Here is a 15,847-nt window from a genome sequence, read left to right as displayed (position 1 = left end):
AATTCATTTTTCAAGACGAGAGATCAAAGACTGGGAGTTCAACTGCTGGATAGGTTAGCCCTTGAGGCCTATTGTTCTGGTTGAAGCGGACGTTCTTTTAGTAGTGTACATTAGTTATATATGCAAATTATGACTTAAATCAAAAACACCAAAGCCGCCAAGAAAGATGAGAGCTTTGATTGTAGGGCGAAAGCACCGTTGGTGGTAGCGATAGCCAAGTACTCGGAGGTGGAGCTGCTGGCAGCCTCGGCGGTGGAGGTAGCTAGAGTGGAGCTTGCGGAAGTGGTGGTGGCAGCAGAGACCTTGGAGCTAGCGGCAGCGGCGGTGGAGGAAGCAGAAGCGGAGGCAGAGGCCTTGGAGCTGGCAGCGGAGCTAGAGACAGAGCTGGAAGCGGAAGCCTTGGTGCTAGCAGCAGAGCTAGAGGTGGAGGCCTTGGAGCTCACGGAAGACAAGCTGGAAGTAGAGCTTGGAGCGGCGCTGGAAGTAGAGTTGTAGCCAGCCTTGGAGGAGCTAGACAAGGTGGTGGAAGCAGAGCTGGAAGTGCTGGAAGTGCTGGAAACAGTGCTGGAAGAGTTAGAAGTGCTGGAAGCAGTGCTGGAAGCAGATCTAGAAGCGCTCGAAGTGCTCGAGGAGTGGACAGTGGCACTGCTGCTGATCGACTCGCCGCCAGCCAAAGCCGCAAACTCGGACTGAGCTTGGTCGTATCTGCCGTAAACCTCACCGTTCTTGGCCTCGATGGACTCCCACGAGCCGGACTGCCCGTTGTAAGAATACTCCTCGCCCGAAGAGTAGTCGGAGACGATGACACGCTTGATGAACATGGAGAATGGCGCCTGGGTGTAGTCAGTCAAGCCGCCAGCCCACTCGATGGTGCCTGGGGCGTTGTCGGAGTCACCGCCGGCCCAGCTGCCCATCATGACGTACATGGGCGACTCAGGGTAGCCCTGGCTGGAGTCGTTGGTCAGAGTTCTGACCGCGACGCCGTCCAAGTAGAACACGGTCTTGTCCATGGCCCAGTCGATGGTGTAGTTGTGGAAGGTCTCCTGTGGAGAGGCCGCAGAGTGGAACGCACCACGGTCGTAGGTGGCGGTGTTACCCTTGGAGAAGTAGTTGGTCTGGAACTGAGTGGTGTCGCCGCCGACCCACTCCAGGTCGATCTCGTCCAGATCGTCACTCTGCAAGTAGAATGACGACACGATACCCTGGCCTGGCGCGGCCTTCAGCTCCACCTCGACCTTACCGTACATGATGTAGAAGTCCGACTTGAGACTTGGGTTGTCGTAGCGCTTAGCGATGGTCATGTTCATGCCGCTGTCGCTGTAGTCGATGATGCCGGTGGCATACTCGGTCTTCTTGAAGTGCGCAGGCTCGGACGTGAAGTCCTCGGAGAACGACCCGGCGAGGGCCGCGTCCGCCGAGCACCCGCTGCTCTTGAGCGGGTTGCACGAATCGGCCGCTAGCGCCAGGCCGGCGCCGCCAACAATGCCTGTCAAAATCTTGTTCACTTGCACCATCGTTTTTTCACCTGAAGATCGAAACCGATGTAGCTGGGGAAACAAAAAGGCCAATAGGACCCCCGGCTACTAGCTCCCAGCCCGTCGTCATCCATCTATATATACAATCCAGGATTTTTCGTAGTTTCCAAAACAAGCCTGACGTGCTTTTGGCGGAGCCTCGGATCTGAATCCGCGTGCTTGATCTTCTACTGTGATTTCTGACAAGAATAGAAGTATACATGTGCACATTATGCAGAAGTTCAGCCATCTTCATAAACGCGAACAGTTCAAAACCACGAAATACCGGCCGCGGTCTGCGATTGCCGCATTAGATCGAAAAAATTTCCCGATTAGGGATCGTAAGAGACTTTCGCGGTAGGACCCTCGGAGGTGCGGAGAGTTGGCGACCGCGGGGTTCGAACCGGCGTCGATTCTTGCCCCAGCTGCGGAATTAGCAAAAATGAAACGGACAGGAATTGAACCTGCAACCCTTCGATTGCAATTGTTTCCTTGGTAACCAGGATTTAACTGGAGTCGAAAGCTCTACCATTGAGCCACCGCTTCATTTGTGAAAGGGTAGGACGGCTCAGGTGTACTTATGGCCATAATTAAGCGCAAAGTCTGGGACGCAGGAGCGTGAACCGCCGCTACTAGGATTCAGCTGGGGCTCCGGCGCTTAATGCAGCCTGTTGGTGTCGACCCGGGCCCCGGGGCTTCTGCCGGTTCGCGTGGCTCCATCGCGTGACATACACGTGGTTCACAACCCTGGGTCACGTGCTACTCACGTGCATCGGCTGGCGCCAAAAAGGCGCTCGCCAACCGCCGATCCCTCCCTTCCCGCCACACGCGCGCCGCTGGGCGGCTAGGCAAGCTGCCCTGCGAGACCCGCCAGAAGGGCGCTTCTTCGAGCCCGCTGAGAAGAAGCCTTGCTGTCCCCGTGCTTACAGACCCGCGGCGTTCCCGCCGTGTTCCAGCGCCGCGCCGCGCACAACTGCGCGCCACACAAACCTTCAATTTTAAAAACCCCCGCCTGTGATATCGCTCCCAAGCTCCAAGTTCAGCGTACTGCGGACCAACTTTCCTTTCCTTCTCGTCGGGCCATCGCCGCAAGCTCATCGCCGCAAGCTTCGCGCCGTACTGTTCATGAAAAATGCCTTAAAGTCAGCAGACCGCCACGCAGGACATACAGAGCTGCGCTGGTCGCGCAGAAACGCACGGCTCCAACGCAGAATCACGTACGCCAAGTTCCACAACCGGCTAGTTGACTCGTGCTCTGCCAGTAGTAGCTCGAGATGTGACGCACTGCAGCTCGCCAGAGCAGACAGAACAAGAAAGCATTCAAACATAAAACTCTCGATGCGCGCAGCTGGAGCATCGCCAGCTTGTCGATTCTGAGGAAGACTCTTTCCTATTGCCCCTATACCATCCAGTATCCCATCCCTACACGCCATGGCAGAATCGCGCTCGACGTGGCAGAGGATGATTGACAGCTTCAAGCCTGCTGAAACGCAGCCCTCACGGCTCCGCAGCGCGCGATCGCGCTACGACAGCGCCGATGACCGCGCAGACTCGAAGCAGAAAGACCTCATGTCCGGCAGCGAGACTAAGGCGCTCGAGAACCTCGACAGTACGTCGCAGGAGGTCGAGGACCAGGATGCGCGCTACAACAAAGACCTGTCCGTGCGGCACTTGCTGACGCTCGCGGTGGGCGGTGCCATCGGTACCGGCCTGTTCGTGAACTCGGGGGCCGCGCTGACGACCGGCGGGCCGGGCTCGCTGGTCATCGACTGGGTGATCATCAGCACGTGTCTGTTCACAATCGTCAACGCGCTGGGCGAGCTCTCGTCCACGTTCCCCGTCGTCGGCGGCTTCAACGTCTACATCTCGCGCTTTGTCGAGCCCTCGTTCGGCTTCGCCGTCAACCTCAACTACCTGGCCCAGTGGGCCGTCCTGCTGCCGCTGGAGCTCGTCGCGGCCTCGCTCACGATCCGCTACTGGAACCACACTATCAACTCGGACGCCTGGGTCGCTATCTTCTACACCATCATCCTGTTGGCTAACCTGCTCGACGTCAAGTCTTTCGGTGAGACCGAGTTCGTGCTCTCCATGGTCAAGATCCTGGCCATCATCGGCTTCACGATCCTGGGTATCGTGCTCACCTGCGGTGGCGGGCCGAAGGGCGGCTACATCGGCGGGAAGTACTGGTCCAACCCCGGCGCCTTTGTGGGCCACACTGCAGGCGACAGGTTTCACGGCTTGTGCTCCGTCTTCGTGACTGCCGCCTTTTCTTACTCTGGTACCGAGCTGATTGCCGTCTCTGCCGCGGAGTCCGTGAACCCCAGAATTACTCTGCCCAAGGCCTGCAAGAGAACCTTCTGGCTCATCACAGTCTGCTACATCGTGGTCTTGACCCTCGTTGGGTGTCTCGTTTCCTCTGACGACCCAAGACTTCTCAACGGCTCCAGCTCCGTCGACGTTGCCGCTTCTCCCCTTGTCATTGCCATTGAGAACGGTGGAATCAAGGGCCTACCATCCCTCATGAACGCCATCATCCTGATAGCTGTCCTGTCTGTGGCCAACAGTGCTGTCTACGCCTGTTCCCGTTGCATGGCATCCATGGCCCAGATCGGCAACCTGCCAAAGGTGTTCACCTACGTTGATAGGAAGGGCCGGCCTCTTTACGCGATTGTGGCGACCCTGATTTTTGGTTTGCTGTCTTTCATTGCTGCTAGCGACAAACAAGAGGAGGTCTTCACTTGGCTGAGTGCTCTCTCCGGCCTGTCGACCCTGTTCTGCTGGTTTGCTATAAACGTTTCTCATATCCGCTTCCGTCGCACAATGAAAGAGAGAGGAAGAACTTTGGACGAGCTGCCGTTCGTCTCCATGACTGGTGTCTGGGGATCCTACTACGGCTGCATCGTGATCTTTATCGTTCTCGTTGTGTGCTTCTGGACTTCTCTCTTCCCAGGTGGAGGCGAAGGTGCGAACGCGGAGTCTTTCTTTGAGACCTACCTTTCGTTCCCCATCCTGCTCGCGTGCTACTTCGGACACAAACTCTACACAAGAAGCTGGAGACTGCTGACCCCCACCAAAGAGATTGACCTTGATTCGGGTCGCAGGGCTGTGGACCTGGAGCTCATGAAAGATGAAAAGCGCATTGAAGAACAAGCAATGCGCCAAAAGTCATTATTTGCCAGGTTCATCCACCTTTGGTGTTAATGTACTCGTCGAGCTAGATGTATGTGACCACATCTCTTTTACAGTCGAGGGACCATTTCGATGCATTTTGTAAATTATTATCTATAAAGGATGTCTAATATCTTGACTTAACAACTTAATAAACACACTCACATACACACCCACACCCTGTAGAAGCCGCCATCATCTTGCGAACGCCATGGCACCTCCGCTGATCTACAAGGCCTACACAAGTGGGCTCAAAAGAGAGCTTTTTCGCACGCTATCTGGAAACTTTAAATCCACACCAACTCCCTCGAACTACGAACAATGTGCAGTGACAAAAGAACCTTTACACGCTCAAAAGCTTATTCCACTTATTGCAGACCGCGCCAGTGGCTACTCTAGTCGGGCTCGACTAGTTAAGGAGATAATACCAGAGCTTTCTTTTCTTTCAGCAGAGTCGGTCCTGGAACTGTGGGACGGCGCTAACGACCTAATTGCGCCTGAGATTCCGTCAAGTACCCGAGCATATGGTTTAGATTTGTTACATGCTTGCATTGAGCGACTGCTACCTGTCATGAGCGAAACACTTAGACTTGCTTTCTTCTACAACATCATGGACAATTGTGGTGTTGCTGACGAGAAAGCTGGCAAAGCAGAAAAAGAGCTACACAAGGTCATCAAGTCCCTGGACGCACTGACATGCCATGGGACACGCCTTGAGTCTATTCTACGTGCAGATGAGAGCACATGTGGACTTGAAGATTTTTTCGAAAGTATATTTGCAAGCATATCGGTGGGCGGAGAGCCGAAACCACCACATCAAACGGTTGTCAGTGCTCTTCGTTTTGCCGAGAGCTGTGCGCGGCATGGTGTACCGATTACTGATGAGCTTATTAGCTGCGTTGTCACAATATCAAGAGGTTGGGATGAAAATGAAGTACGAAAAGGCGCTCTTGACCTACTGAAAGCAGCATTTAGCGAAAGGCCTGTGGAATCGAAAGAGCTATCACGCTCTGTTTTACAAGCGCTACTGACGATATATCACGAAAACAATGAGCTATCTGACTCTGTTACCGAAACTCTACATTTAGCACTATCCGGCCAAAATGGTACACAACTACTGCCGCTTTTTCTTGATATGGGTTTCTTTGACGGCGGTAACACGGATGTTAGCTATATTTCGCTTCTAGTTTCGTTACTAACTGTTGACAATGTGGAGGGCCTATGGCAAAAGTGCGGTTCAAGTCCGCGACACATTGCGGAACTACTTCTCCGCCTTCTTAGGCAAGAATTTAATAAGCACAGCAGCTCAAATATCAGTGCTTCACAGCTTTTTGGCAATATTCTATGCCTCCTTGAGAGTGAAGAATTTCTGCGATGGATTTCTAAGTTCCGTGGCTTTTGGTTAGTCTCAGAAGAAGAACCTTCCATTCAAGACCTGTTGACACCATTTCTGCAGAAGGTTGAACTGGACGATCTCGATGTAAAGTACCTGAGAATGATTTTCAACCAAATATTGAATATTTCGCAAAGCGGAAACTACAAGCTTTTTGGCATCAACGAGTTCAAAGACATCTTTGAATTTTTGTTCGCTTACAGTAGACATTTGAATGATTCATTGGCTAACCAACTGCTGGATCTCCTAGATCAGTCTACATCGGATGCAGTTTTAGTGGATGGTCTGGTTCACGATATAATAACCCGAGTTTATCTAGCAGATTTCGGAACAAATGTGCGGTGTCGAACCCTTGAAGTCATAGAAAAATGTTGTTACGAGATTATTTCGAAACGGAAACAGTGGGATAGTTCGCTTTGTCGGTCACTAAAGCACCTTTTTTCAATGCTTGAAACAGAAAAGGATAACACGGTTGCCCTCAAACAAATAGAAATATACTGCGAGACTTGCCGCTACTTGCCTTCAGGCTTCATCGCAGCGGTAAACAGCGAAGTGTTTGGCCAGGCTTTTACAAAACCTTCATCTCGAAGAAGATCCAGCTTAATTCCGTTGAGCTTGGGCTCTTCGCCAGCTCCTGCTTGGTCTGAGGTCAAACTAATAAAACTCACCGAGGGCCTTGCAGGATTACTGGTATGGTGTATTGCTTTTGAACGTGGAGACTGTTTTGGGTCATTTTACCGCCTTCTTACTAAGGCAGCACAGTACGCCTATCAGACAGCACAGAGCGAATTGTTTTTGGCGTCAGCAAGGGTCCTGTCCAAAGTTTATTGCGGAAATTCTCGCCAAGTAGTATTCCAGGAAACGAATGATGTTGAGGGAATAACAATAGCCTTGAACAAAAACTCCAGGGCTGCCTCGACGTTGGAAAACAATGGTTGGTCATACCCGGAAACAATTATTTATTTCAATGAAGCGCAATCTAAGGTACTCAAATGTGACGCATATTCTCCTGAGCTGGTAAAAGATGATTTTGTTACTCCAGGAGCGGTAGATATCAGAACTTGGATCTCTACTGCTATAGACATGATCGGAAACCCCACTACATGGGAGGTTTACTCATATCTTCTAACTTTCATGTGCCCACAGTTCGCCAATTTGGTGGCTTTGAGATCTATCGATGATCTGGTCGGATTGTACCGAGATGTTATCTGTCGTCATATGAAGTCCGGCCTTCCTTCAAAATTGAAAATACCGAGCGGTTTGTGCACAGACAACCTTCATGCAGTGTATGTCAGAAGTCTGTCACCCCTCCTAGCATACCATAGTTATCTGCCTAAGGATTTTACAGATGGTATTGTTGAGTCTTTACTATATGGGCTACATACCAAAGATAGCACGCTTACCCTCTCGCTGCACTTGCTTACAATATGCTGCCAGGAAATACCAGGATCAGTGAAGAAACTTTTGACTCCAATACTCGTGCAGCTGCAAACTCGAGTAACAAGCTCAATGTGCACTCCCGCAATACTGGAGTTCCTTCTAGCATTATCCAATTCTCCATTCATTACATCCCATTTGACTGCGGATGAGTTTAAAAGGGTATTTGCCATTGCCTTTAAGTTCATTCAAAGTTCTAGGGACCTCAAGGAAAGGGCACAAACGCAAAATATCATTCAGCAAATATCCTACTTGGAACAGGCCGCAGATTCATCACCTTCGACTCACTCTTTCAAGATCACCGCGTCTGTCGCCCACTTCTTCCTTACATTATCATACAAAGTCATTTCAAGCTGGTTTTTGAGGATGAAGCTGTCAAACCGAGTGGAGCTGGCTCCATTCGTAGTGAAGTGCTTGGTTAGTAGCGCTTCGGAAGCAGAAAGCAAGGATTACGACGTCAGTGCGCACATAGATATTATTTCACACTTGACAGCCACGCCTCATGGCCCTAGCTTCCCCCATAGAATAAATGAAGATCGGGCAAACGAGAGCAACGACGGGTATGATTTCGGTAGGTGGATCCTATCTGACAAGATAGTAAGCATTGAAACAGATATCCAAACGGGTGATTCAGTCATAACTATGAGGAGCCCCTCGAGCTCTGAGGTTTTCAAGTTACAATTTGAACGATCGCAAATCCCTAAACCGTATGATATTTTTCGCATCGGTCAGGAGGAGGAAGAGGAGCCTTCTACGGAGAAGTTCGAACAATTCAAATTTACTGCCAGTTTTGTTCTAACACAATTAGGATGTGTTGGTAGACACCCTGTCAAAGTGCCAGATGACAGTTCGATTGCAAGATCAGTGCACCTTTTTGACAAAACCCCGGTCAGTGAATACCACAAAATTGGACTGATCTATGTGGGTCCGCAGCAGGATTCTGAGGCTGAAGTGCTTTCTAACACGAACGGCTCGTATCAGTATAAGCTGTTTTTGAGTCGCTTAGGACACCTTGTGAAGTTGAAAGATTGTATGAATGTGTACACTGGTGGGCTAGAGCCTGATGTTGATGGAGAGTTCGCGCTTGTTTACAACGCGGAGAAAACGCAGGCTGTTTTCCACGCGGCGACGCTAATGCCAAACAACCCACAGGATGACCAATATTCCATGAAAAAACGGCATATAGGAAACAACTTCGTGACTATTTTTTTCGATGAATCTGGCAGTGCGAGCTTCGACTTCAACATTATCAAGAGCCAGTTCAATTTCATCAACATCGTCATTAAGCCTTATCAGGCGACCGACACTGGGAAGGGGAGCAAACATTTTAAAGTTCGCATGTACCGCAAGGCGGGCGTCCCTGCGTTTTTTTCGACGTCACACTTCAAGATTCTAAGCGCGGAGAACCTAGCGAAATACGTGCGGCATGTGTCTCTCATTGCAGACACCTTCTCCACCTGCTGGTTCTCAGCTTCTGCGCCTGAAGTATGTACAACCTGGGCAAGACGGGCGAAGCAAATGAGTTCGATTAGAGAAAAAACATTGAAATGGTATGAAGGCCACGGAGAGCCAGTCTCTCCACCAGACTTCGCTAGCGTTGTCGAGGCCGCTGGCGGTCTGTAGGCTTCTTGTGCGCTTATAGCATTCAGAAACGGTGGGTCGCGTTATTACTATTGGGTTACTTACCGCTTCTGCTTCGGACCGCAAAATTTTTGGACATCTATCATCATTGAACTACTGCTAATAATTCCTAATGGTCCAATACTTAGTACTGTTTTATTTGCCACTTCTCGGAGCACTATAAGTATCTCCAAGATGCCGTCCTCTGGCGCGTCACATATCGGGCTCGTTGTAGGGGACATAGTGCTCCTAGTTCATATTGGAAGGCCCCAAAAACTGAATAGTGTGAATTCATACCATTAACAAGATATTGTGGCAGGAATTCGGGAACTCTGGGGCCTTTGGAGTTGTCCTGAGTCTCCATAACCTCCCGTCCCGCGCCTGGTCTTTTACCCGGCATGTTGTCACGTGATTAGTTAGGCTGGTAGTTGTGCTACTTCGATAAAAAATTTTCAGATGTGTAAAACTCTTAACGCTTGAAGCGGTAGCTGAGATAGAAACAGGACTACCTACAAGCTAACGAGACCAATTGAGAGGGTTGTAAGATGTCTACATCTAACTGTCGTTTTTACGAAAACAAATATCCTGAGGTGGACGATGTTGTGATGGTGAATGTGCAGCAGATCGCTGAGATGGGAGCGTACGTTAAGCTGCTGGAATACGACAATATCGAGGGTATGGTGCTACTGAGTGAGCTGTCGCGTAGACGTATCCGTTCGATTCAGAAGCTGATCCGTGTGGGCAGAAACGAGGTCGTTGTGGTTCTACGTGTGGACAAGGAAAAGGGCTACATCGACTTGTCCAAGCGTCGTGTTTCTTCCGAGGACATCATCAAGTGTGAGGAGAGATACCAGAAGTCCAAGGCGGTGCACTCCATTCTCAGACACTGTGCCGAGAAGTTCTCGTTCCCTCTGGAGGACTTGTACAAGTCGATCGCATGGCCTTTGAGCCGAAAGTACGGCCATGCCTACGACGCCTTTAAGCTGTCGATCGTGGACGAGACCGTGTTCGAAGGGATTGAGCCTCCAAGCAAGGAAATCTTCGAAGAGCTGCGCTTGTACATTTCCAGAAGACTCACCCCTCAAGCCGTGAAGATCAGAGCCGACATTGAGGTCTCGTGCTTCAGCTACGAGGGCATAGACGCCATCAAGGCCGCCTTGAAGGCTGCCGAGGAGATGTCGACAGAGCAAATGCAGATCAAGGCCAAACTGGTCGCCGCGCCACTATACGTGCTGACAACCCAAGCGCTGGAGAAGCAGCACGGTATCGAGCTGCTGGAAAAGGCTATTGAGAAGATCACCAAAGTCATAACCAGTCATGACGGGTTCTGTAACATCACCATGGCGCCAAAGGCCGTCACTGCCACCGAGGATGCCGAGCTGCAAGCGCTGTTGGAGAACAAGGCCTTGGAGAACGGTTCCGACTCCGAGGAAGAAGACTCCGACTACGAATGAGCGCTCAAACAGTTCCCACATACTTGCCGTGGAGCTCTCAACATCACCTGCATAGCCAACCACTACATCTACGAAGGCGGGAACACGTTCCAGCCTGCTGATTTTTTAGAACTCAACTCAAATAGAGCGGTGGTCGTAAGCTTTGACCCGCTGTTATAATCTCTGGGCAATCATTGAATAATGTATATATAAAGGTATAAAATGCAAAAGCCAAGGGGTTACTGAGCAAGGGCAACGTCAGGAGCTCCAGCAACCCTAAAGTTTCGTGTGCTAAAAACTATTGAGAAATGAGCGTCCGTCCAGCATCGCACGCTGGGTCCTGGTATAGCACCAACTCCGGCAAACTGGGTTTACAGCTTCAGCAATATTTGGGGCAGGGCCTGCCAGTCGCTGGCGCCAGAGTCATCATATCCCCCCATGCTGGGTATGCCTACTGCGGTGCAACGATGGGGAAAGTCTACGCCGCACTGGATCTCACCAATGTTAAACGTATATTTGTGTTGGGCCCCTCCCATCACATCTACTTCAAGAACCGGGCGCACGTTTCGAACTTCAAGGAAGTGGCAACGCCACTAGGCTCCTTACCCGTCGACATCGCGACCGTCAAGGAGCTGGTGGAAGACGAAGCATTCGAGTACATGGACCCGGAGGTCGACGTTGAGGAACATTCCCTGGAAATGCAGTTTCCGATGCTGCGCGCGCTGCTTAAACTTCGCGGGGTCGATACGGCGAGCGTTGGGGTCGTGCCCATAATGATATCGCATAATTCGACGCGCAGCGATCAACACCTGGGAAAGGTTTTGAGCGAGTACCTCGCTGACCAGTCCACGGTCTTCATCATAAGTTCTGACTTCTGCCACTGGGGAAGAAGGTTCAGTTTTACTGGCTACGTGGGAGACAAGAGCGAGATCCAAGAAGCCCTGGCGGAGGATACAGAAATAGAGTCGCTGACCGCGAGGAGTAAGCTGTCCCACCACCAGGTGCCCATCTGGAAGAGCATCGAGATCTTGGATCAGTACGCGATGTCCATCTTATCGCAGACGGAGCCCCGCGACAAATATGAACTGTGGAAGCATTATTTAGAAGTTACTGGTAACACTATCTGCGGCGAAAAGGCCATAAGCGTGATGCTGTGTGCGCTGAGCCACCAAGCAGAGCCAGCCGTATTTCAATGGCCAGCGTACGCGCAATCAAGCCAAGTCACGAGCGTCATGGACAGTAGCGTAAGCTACGGGGGAGGATATTGCAAAATTTAGTTTCGTTTCGTTTAGTTTAGTTTGGCGTGAGTTTAGCAATGATCTCTACAAGCCTAGTCTCTCCAACTCTAATACTAGTCTTTTTTTTTCAATACAGTTCATTAAAACGTATATTTGTCTTGATTGGGTCGCATTACACATTTAGATAAAGAGGCATTAGCCATGAGTTGATTTTAAACAACGCATGTACGCTTAGGCCTTGGCAACGTGCTCAACCAAGTCGACGACTCTGGTAGAGTAACCGTACTCGTTGTCGTACCAGGAAACCAACTTGACGAACTTTGGAGACAACTGGATACCAGCGGAAGCGTCGAAGATGGAAGAGTGGGAGTCGGACAAGAAGTCAGAGGAAACAACGTCCTCCTCAGTGTAGCCCAAGACACCCTTCATCTTACCCTCGGAAGCCTCCTTGACGGCAGCCTTGATCTCGTCGTAGGTGGTCTCCTTGGCCAACTTGACAGTCAAGTCAACAACGGAAACGTCAACGGTTGGGACTCTGAAAGCCATACCGGTCAACTTACCCTGCAAGACAGGCAAGACCTTACCGACAGCCTTGGCGGCACCGGTGGAAGATGGGATGATGTTACCGGAAGCGGTTCTACCACCTCTCCAGTCCTTCTGGGATGGACCGTCGACAGTCTTCTGGGTGGCGGTCAAAGAGTGGACAGTGGTCATCAAACCCTCCTCAATACCGAACTTGTCGTTGATAACCTTGGCCAATGGAGCCAAACAGTTGGTGGTACAGGAAGCGTTAGAAACAATGTTCTGGCCCTTGTACTCGTCCTCGTTGACACCAACGACGAACATTGGGGCGGTGGAGGAAGGAGCGGTGATGACAACCTTCTTGGCACCAGCGTCGATGTGCTTCTGAGCGGAGTCCAACTCCTTGAAGACACCGGTGGAGTCGATGGCGATGTCGACGTTCAACTTACCCCATGGCAATTGAGCTGGGTCTCTCTCCTGGAAGACGGCGATCTTCTGACCGTCGATGACCAAGTCGCTGCCCTCGTGGGAGACGGTACCCTGGTATCTACCGTGGGTAGAGTCGTACTTGAACATGTAAGCAGCGTAGTCGACGGAGATGAATGGGTCGTTGATGGCGACGACCTTCAAGTCCTTTCTGGACAAAGCGATTCTCAACACCAATCTACCGATTCTGCCGAAACCGTTGATAGCAACTGTAGTAACCATTTTTTGAATTGTGTATGTGGGTTTGTGAATAAGAACTATTCTGGGGATCTAAAACAGAACAAGATAGAGTCCAGAGGTATGTCTTTCGAATAGGTTCCTTTTATATTTGATTCCTACGCCGCAACCGGATGGCAAACCGTACCATGCCTCCACCAGGGCCCATGCCATCAGTGGTGCGCTATGCGTGGCCATACCTGGCGGCCCACATAGCGTGAGATTCGTCTTAAAACCGAGTGGAAGCTGGAGGAAGCTTGTGGAAGCCGAGCTGGGACACCGTGAGCGAGGTACGAATCTCGTACGTAATGGCCCTGGAAGCTGCCCGAGCACGCCCTGCAGGCGGACCGGAAGCGCCTGAGGGAAGCCGGCCGGAAGCCCGCGCGCGTAGAGGAAGCTGCGGCACCCGGCGGTGGCTGGGAAAAACATTGCGTGTCCAATTGCGCCATTGTTGCGCCGCCGGGTAACGGTTGCGTGGCGCGCGCTATGGCGCGGGTCACGCGGTGGGCCCGCCGCACCCAAGCGGCGGTGTGCCGTTAGAAGTGATTGATGCTCCCACACGTGCTCGGTATCACGTGCCTGTGTTGCTACGTATTTCGTCAGTAGTGATCTAGTACTAGCCGCCCAGCGCTCCGCGCCGGCTTCGCGCCGCACTGCCACGGCGCTGTGCGAGCACACACACTGTTTGTATCCTCTCCAGCAGTACACGTCTATCCGACATTAGCCGTCCGTTTCTCGCCCTCTTCCGCCGCCAATTCGCCACCCCGAGCGCCGTATTTATACGTTTTCGAGGCCCCCCCGGAGTGCCATTTTAGGGGAGCGCGCATCTCGGTCCGCCGGCCGCGCAGAACGCAGCGTAGCGCTCTGCCACCAAGCGGGGTAAACGAGCGCACGTCTCCCGTGGCGGAGCTCTGCCGCCCACACTCCGCGCAGAAAATAGCGCGGAGCGCCGTACCACGCACAACACAGGGCGCAGCGCGGAGCCAAGCACGGATGATCACGTGCGGAGTGCTAGCCGATCAACCGCCGGTATTGCGCGAGTTGTCGCTGTTGGGAAGCGGCCGCTAAGCCGGGAGACGCTCGCGGGCGGCGGCGCGCACGTGGGCATGTGTCATTATATACGTACACGTTTGTGTCGCCGTCGCGCGTGGCAACGACCGGTGAATGTTTCGTTCTTAGTGATCAGGATGCTTGGTCTCGTGACTGTGGTGTGTGGGTGTGGGTGTGCGCGGAAGCGCACTATGTGCGGTCGCTACCGGCTCGCCAGGGCTATGGTGTTGGTGGTTCCAGGTTCCGGATGTTGGTCTCGGTCTCTGTGGTTTGGTTTCGCGTCCCTTCTCGGATGTCGCTCCGCACGGGACAGTGTTCTCTCTGTTTTCTTCTTTAATATTTATGTCGCTATTTTGTACATTGATTACTTGTTTTTACTAGGTAATATAGCCCTGGCACGTAGTAACTGCGCCAAGATGTGCCATAGATCACGTGCACTCTTGCGCTGTATGCTATTTCTGGAAGTCCGGTCGCAAAGGGCGTCCTCCAGATCTCTCGAGAGTAGTGCGTTCCGAACTATTTAAGGCAGTGTTTCTGCCAGCAACGTCGTCGTCTTGCTGCCCGGCGTAACTCCCCATCTAGCCATGAGTCTCTACCTGAACGGAGTCATCGATTCCGACAAGTACCAAAAATACAGAATCACGTATCCAAAAAGCCTCTACGAAGCCATCATGGCGCACCACGCCGGCGGGCGGCTTCTCGCGGTGGACGTAGGCTGCGGCACGGGCATCGGCACCTTCCCACTGCTCGAGTATTTCGACACGGTGGTTGGCTGCGACCCCTCGGCGAAGATGCTCGCGACGGCCGCGCAGGTGCGCGAGAAGCTGCCCGGCGTCTCGCGGCGCCGTGTCAGCTTCCAGCAGGCGGCCGGCGAAGACATCTCGCGCCTCTTTGAGGAGCGCTCGGTCGACATGATCACCGGCGGCGAGTCCATACAGTATGTAAAGCACGACGAGTTTTTCCGGGCAGCAGCACGGCTGCTTAGGCCCGGAGCGACACTAGCGTTCTGGTTTTATGCGGACCCCGTCTTCGTAGACTACCCCGAGGCCAACGCCATCTTCAAGCACTGCGCGTACGAGGACCAGCGCTCCTTCGCGCCGTTGTGGCCCCCGGAGATGGAGCTGGTCAGGAGGCTGGGCGAGTCCATCCAGGTCCCAAGCCACGAGTTCGAGATGGTCCATAGCGAGGTAAACGTCCCTCTCAAGACAAAGGGCACGCGCAGCTTCCGCGTCACCAGAGAGGGCTGCACCCTGAAGGACCTGCGCGATCTCATCAGCACCTGGAGCGTCTACGACGCATGGAAGAAGAACAACAAAGACTGCGCGGAAGACGTCATAGACGCGTTGATCGAGAAGCTGAAGCGCGGGTGCGGCTGGGACGATAACATCAAGTTGAGGCTAGAATGGGAGACGTCTTTCTACGTAGCGCGCAGAAGACAAACCTGAGCCCGTTTCGAAGCCGTACAGTACAGCACCCGCGCTCTGGTCGTGTATGACCCTTACATAGCACAAGACAATAAAATATATTTCTGAATGAAGAGCCAGGTATCCGGGCAAGTAGGCGCAAGTTGGACGCATCTGACGAGGCTGAGCGAGAACCTTTGTCTCGCATAGCGGGCCGGCACATCTAACTCACGAACCCAGTCTCGACGTCGCATCCAAATCACTTTATCACCAACTGGCACTCGAAACAAGCTTTGAGTGTGCGGCGCAAGTTCCCAATGCGCCCTTCTTCTCAGCTCAACCGCTAACCCTCTCCCGCCCTTTCGCA

General features: G+C 52.3%; 7 protein-coding genes and 1 non-coding gene across 8 annotated transcripts; 5 read left to right on the top strand and 3 right to left on the bottom strand.

Annotated features, from left to right (window-relative positions):
* Positions 1-134: 134 nt before the first annotated feature.
* Positions 135-1,514, bottom strand: CRH1 (transglycosylase; the record flags this gene model as incomplete). Its single annotated transcript, XM_002551835.1, has 1 exon — positions 135-1,514. One exon carries the CDS (start codon positions 1,512-1,514, stop codon positions 135-137), a length of 1,380 nt encoding a protein of 459 aa, XP_002551881.1.
* A 443-nt stretch (positions 1,515-1,957) lies between these two features.
* On the bottom strand, positions 1,958-2,060 carry KLTH0B02068r. The gene is made up of 2 exons: positions 2,025-2,060; positions 1,958-1,993 (listed from the first exon to the last, which is right to left on the bottom strand). It is a non-coding gene; the product is annotated as a tRNA-Trp (tRNA).
* Positions 2,061-2,945: 885 nt separating this feature from the next.
* HIP1 (histidine permease) lies at positions 2,946-4,715 on the top strand (the record flags this gene model as incomplete). Its single annotated transcript, XM_002551834.1, has 1 exon — positions 2,946-4,715. One exon carries the CDS (start codon positions 2,946-2,948, stop codon positions 4,713-4,715), a length of 1,770 nt encoding a protein of 589 aa, XP_002551880.1.
* A 178-nt stretch (positions 4,716-4,893) lies between these two features.
* Positions 4,894-9,135, top strand: KLTH0B02024g (KLTH0B02024p; the record flags this gene model as incomplete). The annotated part of the gene is made up of 1 exon (XM_002551833.1): positions 4,894-9,135. One exon carries the CDS (start codon positions 4,894-4,896, stop codon positions 9,133-9,135), a length of 4,242 nt encoding a protein of 1,413 aa, XP_002551879.1.
* Positions 9,136-9,677: 542 nt separating this feature from the next.
* SUI2 (translation initiation factor eIF2 subunit alpha) lies at positions 9,678-10,586 on the top strand (the record flags this gene model as incomplete). Its single annotated transcript, XM_002551832.1, has 1 exon — positions 9,678-10,586. The coding sequence occupies one exon, from the start codon at positions 9,678-9,680 to the stop codon at positions 10,584-10,586; it is 909 nt and encodes a 302-aa protein (XP_002551878.1).
* A 287-nt stretch (positions 10,587-10,873) lies between these two features.
* Positions 10,874-11,842, top strand: MHO1 (Mho1p; the record flags this gene model as incomplete). Its single annotated transcript, XM_002551831.1, has 1 exon — positions 10,874-11,842. One exon carries the CDS (start codon positions 10,874-10,876, stop codon positions 11,840-11,842), a length of 969 nt encoding a protein of 322 aa, XP_002551877.1.
* A 192-nt stretch (positions 11,843-12,034) lies between these two features.
* TDH2 (glyceraldehyde-3-phosphate dehydrogenase (phosphorylating) TDH2) lies at positions 12,035-13,033 on the bottom strand (the record flags this gene model as incomplete). The annotated part of the gene is made up of 1 exon (XM_002551830.1): positions 12,035-13,033. One exon carries the CDS (start codon positions 13,031-13,033, stop codon positions 12,035-12,037), a length of 999 nt encoding a protein of 332 aa, XP_002551876.1.
* A 1,628-nt stretch (positions 13,034-14,661) lies between these two features.
* On the top strand, positions 14,662-15,522 carry KLTH0B01936g (class I SAM-dependent methyltransferase; the record flags this gene model as incomplete). Its single annotated transcript, XM_002551829.1, has 1 exon — positions 14,662-15,522. The coding sequence occupies one exon, from the start codon at positions 14,662-14,664 to the stop codon at positions 15,520-15,522; it is 861 nt and encodes a 286-aa protein (XP_002551875.1).
* Positions 15,523-15,847: the final 325 nt, after the last annotated feature.

This window comes from Lachancea thermotolerans (assembly GCF_000142805.1).
Source record: "Lachancea thermotolerans CBS 6340 chromosome B complete sequence".
Classification (NCBI taxonomy): domain Eukaryota; kingdom Fungi; phylum Ascomycota; class Saccharomycetes; order Saccharomycetales; family Saccharomycetaceae; genus Lachancea; species Lachancea thermotolerans.
This window is presented reverse-complemented; position numbering and strand designations above follow the sequence as displayed.